The sequence below is a fragment of the Nyctibius grandis genome, chromosome 17, assembly GCF_013368605.1.
Source record: "Nyctibius grandis isolate bNycGra1 chromosome 17, bNycGra1.pri, whole genome shotgun sequence".
In the NCBI taxonomy this organism is placed as follows: Eukaryota; Metazoa; Chordata; class Aves; order Nyctibiiformes; family Nyctibiidae; genus Nyctibius; species Nyctibius grandis.
In genome coordinates this window covers 3,700,565-3,710,655 of record NC_090674.1, presented here as the reverse complement: position 1 = coordinate 3,710,655, position 10,091 = coordinate 3,700,565, and the positions used below count along the sequence as shown (strand labels likewise).

At 45.8% G+C, this 10,091-nt stretch overlaps 1 protein-coding gene across 2 annotated transcripts; it reads left to right on the top strand.

Moving 5' to 3' along the window:
- Window positions 1-905: 905 nt before the first annotated feature.
- AGTRAP (angiotensin II receptor associated protein) lies at window positions 906-9,342 on the top strand. 2 transcript variants are annotated; one of them, XM_068414803.1, is made up of 5 exons: window positions 906-1,011; window positions 6,275-6,309; window positions 6,532-6,643; window positions 7,236-7,434; window positions 8,439-9,342. In XM_068414803.1, the coding sequence occupies exons 1-5, from the start codon at window positions 985-987 to the stop codon at window positions 8,543-8,545; spliced, it is 480 nt and encodes a 159-aa protein (XP_068270904.1). In that variant the 5' UTR covers window positions 906-984; the 3' UTR covers window positions 8,546-9,342. The 2 variants fall into 2 exon arrangements, with proteins under 2 accessions (XP_068270904.1, XP_068270905.1); XM_068414804.1 differs by lacking the exons at window positions 906-1,011; window positions 6,275-6,309 and adding an exon at window positions 6,348-6,439.
- The last annotated feature ends 749 nt before the right edge of the window (window positions 9,343-10,091 follow it).

Below are 10,091 nucleotides of genomic sequence, written 5' to 3'. Positions count from 1 at the left end.
GACAGCAAATGGTGAGTTATAGCTGTACTGGGTGGGGTTGGGTTGATCACTTACCAACTTCCCCAGCTCTAAAATGGGACAAGCTTGCTTTCAGCACGAGGTGGAGAAGTTGGGACTTGTATCAGGCTTTTAGGCAGAGTTCAGTCATCTAGTTCTAGGGAAAAATCTAGGTCAAAGGATGCAACTAAGTATCTACCAGCCATTCTAGCTACATGGCTAGAGACTGCACTGCTCAACCCCAAACACTGACCTGAACTTGACTCTGTTATTGTGTGATACAGCTAAGCACAGATAGCACCTTGCAATTGCTTTTTTACTGGTGTTTATCAAGAGTCTCTTTGTCACTCCTCACCTTTTTGTCACAGTACTGATGTGTGGACAAAAGCTTTCTCTTCCTCCAGAGAGCTGCTAAGTCCTGTACATGCATTAACCTTCCTGGACTCTGACTACAGTCCAAGTACACTGTCAGACCTTCCCCCGGCTGTATTATGTGTTTAAGTAGCAGGCAGAACCGTTTGGCTGGGTGTTTGGAGCCAACAAACTCATCCAGAAACACTTTTAACCTAGTGGGGACTTTCCGTTTTGGAAACAGGTGCTGTGCAACACACACCAGGCAGATGGAGGATCCAGACCATCTCCTCGTCAGGAATACGGCCGTCTGACAAGACATCACCGCTTGCCACCCAGTCCGCAAAGGCTCCCTCCAGAACCACCGTGCACAACGCATGTGGCAGAGGGCACGGTTCGGCGCAGGGGCCTGGCCTCCACCGCCCTCCCGGCCCGAGGCCCCACGGCTGCGGAGGGGCTGCCAGGGGGCTGGGTCCGGCCGGCCACCTCCGTGGGGCGCAGCGGGGCGGTGTCCCGGCTCCTCCCGCCCCGCCGCCCTCCCCTGGGCGGCCCGGGGCCAGCTCGCGGCGGGGCCCGGCCCAGCCCCACGTGAGGCGGCCCCGCCGCCGGGAGTCACGGGCCGGGCGGGCCGCTGCCATGGAGCTGCCTGCCGTCAACCTCAAGGTAGGGGCCGAGGGGCCGAGCCGCTCCCGGGCTCCCCCGGCGGGGCAGGGCCCTCTCCGGCTGCCCCGTGGCCGGCCGCCCGCTCGGTCTCCGAGGGAGCAGGCTGCCCGCGGCGGGGCCGGGGCTGCGCGGCGCTGGCCGAGGCCCGGCCGTGAGGGGCGGGAGGGCGGCGAGGGGCTTTATGCGGGGCGGCAACGCTGTCCCTCGGGGGAGCAGAGGCGTGGGGCGGCGGGACGGCGGCCCCGGGAGCGGGCGCTTGGCGCGGCCTGCCCTCGCCGCTCGCAGGTCTGGGGCTGAGGGCCTGCTCGGGAGACGTGGAGGCCTCCGAGGAGGAAACACGGGTGTTTCTAAACCTTTTTCATCACGCGGGCCAACATTGCAAAAGCTCCTGGTCATTAAGACCAGCAGGCAACGACTCCAAGGTTCTGCCTTGCTTCGGGGCAGTTGCTAAAGTGGCCAAGGACTGGGTGGGGGCAACAGCTGGTTATTAACTTGTGTCTGGTTATTAACTTGTGTCTGTGGAGGTTTGCAGCTCAGCTGACCAGAGCTAATGCAGGATAAACACTACACAAGATCCCGAGGAGGCAAAGTTTTTGCTTGTCAAGCAAAATAGCTTAGAAAGATGATCCCACTTACTTTGGGGTTATTATCCAGTAGATAATTTAAATTGCTTCTCTGTTGGGGGGGCTTCAGTTGGGGGCAATTTGAAAATTGTGGTGACTATCTAGTAATCAGAGGAATGGGAAATAAGGGACTTATCACAGTTGTGTTACGCTTTTCATTTTGGGAAGCACAAGAACATCCTTGCGGAGAAGCTGGAGGATGTTAAAGTCACATTTTTGCATTTGATGTTGGTGTTTGATATTGAAGCCTTCCCTGATACCAAGCAGATGAAATTTTCCTCTATTTCTTTTTTGCCTTTCCTATTTTTAGAGCCCTGAAATTTCTAGATGTGCGTGCCTTTTTCCAGCTTCACTACTTTGTGCATCTTGTTCGGTCCGGCAAGTTTCAGGTGCTTTCTTTGGTTAAAACTTTGCCCAGAGAATGAAAGCATCACTGATCACATCCACCTTTTTCTGCTGTTGATTCCTAAAGCTGTGAGCAGTGGCCTTGGAGCAGGCTGCCTACAGGTTGGGTTATCTCAGCTGCTGTTATGAATTCAGCTTTGTACAGGAAGGCTTCCATGTGGCTGCACTAAATAAAAGCTTGGCATTCATATGATGATGTTTCCCCCTCTTACTAGTTCAACACAAAAAGTAGCTTCTATTGTTAGAGGCAGGTAAGCAGAGGGATTTTTTGAAGCCAGGCACATGGATTGTATTACGTTCTGGAACTAGCAGATACTTTGCTCTGACAAGTTGGGACTACTGTGTGATTCCCACGGCACGAGGAAGATTAAAAGATCTTGCCTTCTGCTTTGTTTTTTAACTTGGTTTGATTTTTTTTCTTCCCCCATGCTAAAACAACAGTGAAAAATAAGGCCATTTAATTAAAAAGTTTGCCAACATGACATACATGTTCTACCATGGGAGGTGGAGATCAGGGAGATGAAAAAATACAGACTTCTTGAATGAACGAGTCAGCATGTAAGTCACTGTGACAACTCAACTGAAATGTTGCCTTTCTTCTCTGGTTTCAGACAACCATTCCCAAATCTCTTCCTAGATAAGAGTGAGCTTGTCCTGGGCAAATGGTTTTCAGTATTAAAAAATTCCTTGTTGTCAAGTCTGCCGGTACTGCTCTGGGGCTGAAGAGCTGGGGAATAGGGAGTTAATAATTGTACTTGCATCTTTGTACTTTTCCTGAGTTAGGGCCTGCTTCCCTGAAACATATTGCAAAGGTGGGAAAGATTCTTACTCAGAAGGGAATGGGAAATAACACACATGGCTGCTATTTATTGGCATGATCTCCTTACAGTTTCGGTGAGATTAAAAAAGATGAGCCTCGTGATAGGAGTAGCTCCAAGAAAACTGCATGACTGAGCTGTGTTTGTGCCAGAACATAGCAATCCTTAGCCTTGAGGTCTCTCTTTAAGCTACTTTCAGAGCTATAAAATTAATGTAGTGGGCTTTGCCCTAGAGTAGATGAGGAACATGCTCATGAAACAGTATCTACTGGCTCAGCTCCAATAGTAATGCTCAGGAAAGCATGTGAGAAGCAGCATAGCCATATTTTTGCAGTGAAACCTTGACACCTAGGATTATTGCAATAACTATGCAGAGCCTCAAAATACAAAGCTTCAGTTTGATCAAGCCTGGACAATGCCCTACAATCCATGTGCCTGGAAACACAGGTTTTGTGCTTGGGCATTTTGAAACGCTAGCTCATAGAATCAGAGAATAAGTTAGATTAAAAGAGACCTCTGTGTGTCATCTCGTCCAACCTCGTGCTCAAAGCAAAGCTAACTTCAAAGTTAGATCAAATAGCTCAACTCAAAATTCAGCTGACTTTTAAAAATCTCTAAGGATAGAGCCATGACAACCCTGTTGGATAGCCTGTTCCACTGCCTAACTGCTCTCATAATTATCACTCTGTTACAATAATGAGGAGCATCCTCACAGGTGGCCACTCAGATCTGTAGTTTGGTTAGTATATGCTCAGGTGAATGTGTCACTCACATGAGAGTAGATGAGCTCACTCTCCAAAAAAAAAAAAGTAAGTAAAATGTAAAAAGTTAGATACTACAAGAAAATAATTGTAATTTGGAACCAGTTAATTTTTAACTTAGTAAAAATTCAGCCTTGTGCAGGGTTCTATGCTGAAGCACGTTTAAAGGAGTGAGTTCCTGTTCCAAAGAGTTTCCCAGCTAATGAGACCCAGGCAGACTCAGGCTCTTTTTATGCTTGGTAATTAGTTCCATCACATGCTGGGATTTGGAGAGGGAAGGAATTCCCCTTAGCTCTCCCCAGTTTCCAGTGGGATGCTTTTAATTACATTGTCATCCTTCTGCCCAGAAGGGATGGGGACAAAAGTCCCACCTTTCTTATTTTCTGCTCTCAGCACTAGTTCAAGTCTTAGGAGTTATTTTCTCAAAAGAAGAAATGTATGCCTTTCTTTGGTACAGACTTCAGTCCTTGAACAGATGGAAAAACTTTGAATTCTGCTGTCTCATCAGGACACTGCCTGCAAATTATCTCATCTCACATAGTGGCTGTAGCTTTAAAGAATGTTTTTCATTAACACTACATTTTCTATGTTAAAGCGTACCAAGACCACCACCTAATCCCATAGTGCCCTGAAGAACTGTCAGGTAAATTGGGCTAATAACCAGGAAGGGAATGCCTTGTTTTCATTTCAGCAGTCTCTCATACTATCAGCCCTAGTTTACCTGACTTTATGCTGATGACTAGGCTTGCTTCATAATTTAATAACTGCAATATTGATCTAGACAGCTTTAAAAAAAAAAGCCACCCTGCCTAATTAACTGGTGAGCCTTGAGGGGTCTTGTGGGTATGTAACATGCAATTAAATACTACCTAATTAAAAATTTCCCTGATGTTGTGGTAGTCTCTGGAGTAAATGCTATTTGCACGTCTACATTCTTACCCAAGAACATCTTGTGTTTTACTGATTAGCAGTTTCTGCCTGGTCTCTGTGGTACAATTTGGGAGAAGGGAAAGCGGGAGGTGGTGGTGAAGCATTTTGTAGGCTTTCATGAACAATTAAACAAAATGATTAATAAAAATCTATTTAAGCAGTGTTTGAAGTTACAGCAAAGTCTAGGCTGCTCAGGGTGAATGCTCAGCAGATGTGCTAGGGTACTGCAGAGAAGCAAGAGCTCTGTCTTATTATAAGACATCTACATTGTGGTATCTTGGCAGAGCAGCGTGAGCCACAGCAGATGCATCACTCCTGTTGATTTCCTGGCTGTGCTTCACTCATGTCACAGCTTCACTGGTTATTAATTCTCTTCTCGAGCAACTAGTTTTGTATTAAGTTAGAGCATGGATAGTAATTTTAAGTCAATGAATGTAGCAGGATGCCAGTAGATCTTAGGTTTTTTTTGTAGTGTCTTAATGCTCCTATCTGCAAACAGCTTTCCTGTGTCCACCGAGTAATTTAGCCTTTTGCTACTTGCTCATTTCCCAGTTTTCTTTGTTTTTTTTTTTTTTTGGTGGGTGTATGTGGAGGGGGTGTGCTCCAGAGGGGGTTTGGTGCTGGGTTGTTTTTTATACTGAGGTCAGTATAAATGCCAATTGGAGCCTTTCTCACAGCTAGAAAGAAATGGAAGGGTGCATCTTTCCCATGGATCCTCTGATCTGTCCAGGCTTCAGCCTTCCTTTTATGAGGTTGCTAATAGAGCCTGTCTTCCATATTCTTGTTTTCACAAATGTTTAGAGAGTGAATATGGGTGATCTCCCTTTGTTGAGATTGGCCAGCAGGCTCAAAAGCGAATGAGTGCCTGGATATAGGTATCGAAAAAGGCTGAAGTGGTATATTTTTGTTCCCATTTGCTGTCTTAATAAACATATAGAATGTCTCCTTGGTTACAGAAGTGTCAAGTGCTGGTGAGCAGAATCCTTGTGTCGCTTGTTACAGTAAGATGCTTTCTTCTTGGATTTGTCCCCTTGAGCATGAGGATCAGGATCATTAAGGACACTTGCAAAGTACAGAATCTGTGACAGCATTATCTCATTGCTACTTAGGGCACTGCTGGCATTTGGTCCCTGGTGGCTTCACTGGTAGTGAAAAGGGCTGTGTACTATGGCAGGATCGGGTTCTTGGGTGGCTAGAAGATGCCTTCAGGTCTGTTGATACTGCAGTGAGATTGAACCACTGCTCTGAACAGACTGGAAGGAGGTAATAGGAGGATTTACTGAGGACTGGAGTGAAATTGCTGGGAGCTGCAGGCATGGCTTTCCATGGACTTCTTGGTAATGGGATGCCAGATTGGTCATGTATAAACTGTGCTAGCATAGTGTGAATCAGATTGCCCGGCTTTCTGTACAAATTCTTCTGGAGTTCCAAAATCAATAACCCATTTAGAAAAGACTAAGTGGGCTCTGAATCAACTGTTGACAGAGATGACAACAATAATGAATGACTACAGTGTAGCACCACAGGAAATTCTCAGCAACAGAAGCAGAGAAAAATGATTTTGTCTTCACTGTCCCAGTTGCTACGCCAGCTTTCTGCACTGGTTCATGGGTCCAGGGCACTCTTCAATCCATCCCTCAAAAACAAGATGGTGTCATTTCATGTCAATCCTCCCACAGTTCTCCCAACTTGCTGACCTGTCTTCCTCTCTGTTCTTTTTTCGTAGGCCATCATTCTGGTACACTGGCTGCTCACAGTGTGGTGAGTGATTTTAACTGGCCTGGCCTGAGTGAGAAGAGGGTATTCCTTCAAACTAGGAATGGGACATTCTCAGGGAACCAGCACTCCCTGTTTGTGCCTGTCTGTGTGCAAGAAGATCCTAAACCTAAGAGTGAGGTGTTTGTATGGGAACAGGGATGAATGCAAACAAACTGTTGCAGGCTTATTGTGAATGTGGGCTGTTTTTTTGGTCTTGTTTGGCAGGGGATGCATGAATTACATGTTTCCAGCCTCCTATGCCTGGGGGAATTTCAGTGTCCTTGCAGTGGGGATCTGGGCCATTGTGCAGCGAGATTCCCTTGATGCCATCGTGATGGTGAGTGTGAGGGTATTTGCCCCCATGAGGCTGCTCAGGGAGAGGGTGGAGGGCAGAGACAGCTTCTTTGAGTCCGCGATGATTTTCAGCTGTTCCCAACAGAGCAGTGAACAAGTCAAATTCCCTGGTTCAGTTGTTTTGTTTTGTTTTTTTAAGAGAGTGTATAAATCTATAAGCACTGTAAACCATGGTGAGAAGCATTCACCGTCACTTATTTTGCTTCTCAGAGGTGAGGCATACTTGATTCTTACTTTTTTTACCTGCTGTTGTGACTTGTAATGCCAGGGGAGGACTGAAAGCATTTTATATGCTTGAGTTGGAGGGGCTTTATAAAACCCTTCTCTGAACATTAAAGAGATACTGTGAGAAGGTGTCTGACAGATGTGAAGAAAATGCACAAAATACAAGATCATTCATTTAGGAATCTCTGTCTACATGGGGCAGTATTGAGGGTTAGCAATGTGTGAAACTGGGGCGAAGGCATGATTGTGTGAGCACAGATCTGGCAGGAAATAAACACTGTAACTGACTGTTAACTCCTAGTTATTAATCCCCTGTTCAGTTCATGTCCCATTCTCCCTTTTGTTTCCAGTTCCTGACTGGCCTGCTGCTCACAGTCCTCACAGACATCATTCACATCTCTATCTTCTACCCTCCAAACAACCATCTCACTGATGCGAGGCATTTCAGTATAGGCATGGCCATCTTCAGCCTCCTCCTCAAGCCTGCATCCTGCTATTTGGTGTATCGAATGTATCGGGAGCGTGGAGGAGAGTACACCTTTAACATAGGTAGGATGCTTTTCAACCACACTATCCCAACACAGGCATGATACTGTCTGAGAGTCTCCTCTCAGGCACAGATTGGAATTCAGACACTTTGTAGTTTCATATGCTCTCCTGAACTGTCTTTCTCACAAGATTTTTCACTACAAACTGTGTGCTGTTGTTTTGTAGAATGTGGTTGACAGATTCCCTCTCTCATTTCCCTTCTATCTGGTGTTTTCCTTTTGAACCTAAGTGTGTTGCATTTTTCCTGTTCTTCTCTGTCTTGTTTTCTTTACACACAAAATCCCTTTCTGTTGCTTGGCAGCATCCTTGCTGCTTAGAACAAGCCTCTGATATGGTTTGGTGCCCACCTTTGATTCAGTTGCTTTCTAGCCATGGCAGATGCCTGGCCTATAGGTAAAGAGCTGTCCATACACATTCTCTGTCTGTCTCCTTTCCCTGCTGATCCCCTGGACATAAAATGGTTTTGTACCAGTCTTGTACTGCAGGCAAATTGTTCATAGTGCAATTGGGAGCACTGCTGGATTCAAATTTACTGCCATGGTGTGGCACCCCTGAAGCATAGCTGCGTTGTTGGGAAGAGTGGTTCATGGATGAATCATGCTCTTAAATCTATGCTGTCAGCTAGCCCTGGTTCCTGCTGCTTCTGGTTTTGTCTGTTCTTTTTCCCACTAGATCTCATAAACTTGATGGTGCTGAAATATGCTATTGCAGGAGCCTGTTACACTGCTATGTAGTATTGTGGGTCTTGCTTTCCACACAGCCATATGGCTACTAAGAGAGCAGTTCTCAGGGAATGAAGAGGCATGTTCAAATGCATTTCAAGTTATTTTGCCTTTGTTGGAAGGATGAGTTTTTACCTCCAGTGAGAATCACAGAACACAGGTGCTGGGGACCTGGTAGAGCAGCTAATGTGGTGTGCTCCTGAGCTTCTGGTTTCGTCTAGCGGATTCAGTTCTTGTGCTTTCTTTTTTTTCTTAAGCTTGTTCTCCTCCCTCCCCATTCAGGTGTCACTCGTGCAGGCCGGGATCGCAGCACCTATGAGCCAATTGATCAGCAGGATGCCCCTCCACAGTGGCCTGACTCAAGCAAGACAGCCCAGCAGCCGTACTGAGGCCCTCTCTGCAACAGGGAACGGAGGCTTTTCTCACCCAGTCTAGCCTTCCACTCTTCCCATGTCCGTTCTGATGGAGCAAGACCTGCTACTGAGTGAACAGGAGAGGAACTGATTTTGCATTTCTTTTGCCTCCCTGAAGGTTAGGCAGATGGGTTCCTGCAGTAAGTCCAGAAGATCTGAGAGATGTAACGTTAAGCACTGCGACTCTTTGTAATCCCAGTACTCTCCTTTCCTCCCTCCTAAATCCCACCTCTGTATGTGTGAGTGGATGCACCTTCTGGAGTCTTTCAACTCTTGCATTGTGCATCCTCTGTATTTTAAGTAGGGGAACCACTCAAAATACCCCTGGACAAGCTATCTTTAAAAGGCTTATGGACTGCCCCTAAACGATACAGTTTAGCTTGCTTTTATGCAGATAGATACATTTCCAGGAAACATCTGGGAGTTCCCTAGGGCTGTTTTTGATGGTGTTATTTAACTAAGATTTATGACCATAACTCCCTATGCTAGCTGTGGTGGTTTGCACAAAGCTGGGGTTGGTATGAAGTGCTTTTACTGGGCCAGGGAGCTGCATGTGCTCCCAGTATTTGTCTTGGGTTTTATTTACTGATGCTTTTATGCAAGTTTAATGTCCTTCAGGATACTTAAAATGGCTGTTGAATGTAGGTTATAGATACTCTGTGCCTTGAAATGTCCTGTTGCCTTCAGCTGCCTATCTTAACAGAACTTGAAATGTTACATTTTTCTAAGAAAACTATAAAATGAACACAGTTTTTCTGTGTTAGAAAAAGTTACGCTGGTCACCTATGTCTCATTTGAAACTGTAGGTATTGCTGAGGGTTTGGGACTGTAACCAGGCAGTCAGGGAGAGTCGTTATAGGGGAAGGTCTACAGGGCTTCGACAGCTTTTAGTCTAAGCTTTACTCAGACAAGCAGAGTGTACTGCTTGTAAATGTGTGGGTGATGAAGGTGGGCTAGTAAAATGAGGATTGGGGAGAGGAAAAGATGGGTTTATTTACACTGCAGCAGTGAGCTCTGTGGGGTGTGACAGACTCTAATCTTACACACAATAATCTGCCCTGTTGTGGCTTTCAGGGTAAAATCCTAAAAAAAAAACCCAGACGTTCAACGGGATTCTTCTTCAGAAGAAAAAGAGTATGTCAGCTTTGGCAGAATGAAAACACTAGTGCTAGGAAGACCTGTGTTTTGCTAAAGCAGGTTAATTTTCAAAGTATACATCTGTTATTCTACAGATGCGTTTCTCTTGACAAGACCTGCTGCTGCATTGACTGTTCAGTGACCAAGAGCCCTGTTAACTTTGCTCTAACCTCTAGAACCATGCCATTTGTATTTTTAAAACCAAGCACTTTTCTCCCAAGTTTGATCGCTTTAAACATAAGCAGATGCTTCCTCCACTATGCTGCACAAGCACTACGTGACCTGCTGCCGTACCTGGACCATCATCATTTATGCTTGGACCAAGCATATGGTAAATGCCATAAAGTGCAATAGTGTGGTTCACTCTCCCAAGATGACTCTTGTG

Excerpts from the sequence above, each read along its gene's own strand:
- AGTRAP (XM_068414803.1), top strand. The coding sequence starts at position 985 with ATGGAGCTGCCTGCCGTCAACCTCAAG. Across the intron at positions 6,310-6,531 it reads CACTGGCTGCTCACAGTGTG|GGGATGCATGAATTACATGT; the intron begins GTGAGTGATTTT and ends CTTGTTTGGCAG. Across the intron at positions 6,644-7,235 it reads CCCTTGATGCCATCGTGATG|TTCCTGACTGGCCTGCTGCT; the intron begins GTGAGTGTGAGG and ends TTTTGTTTCCAG.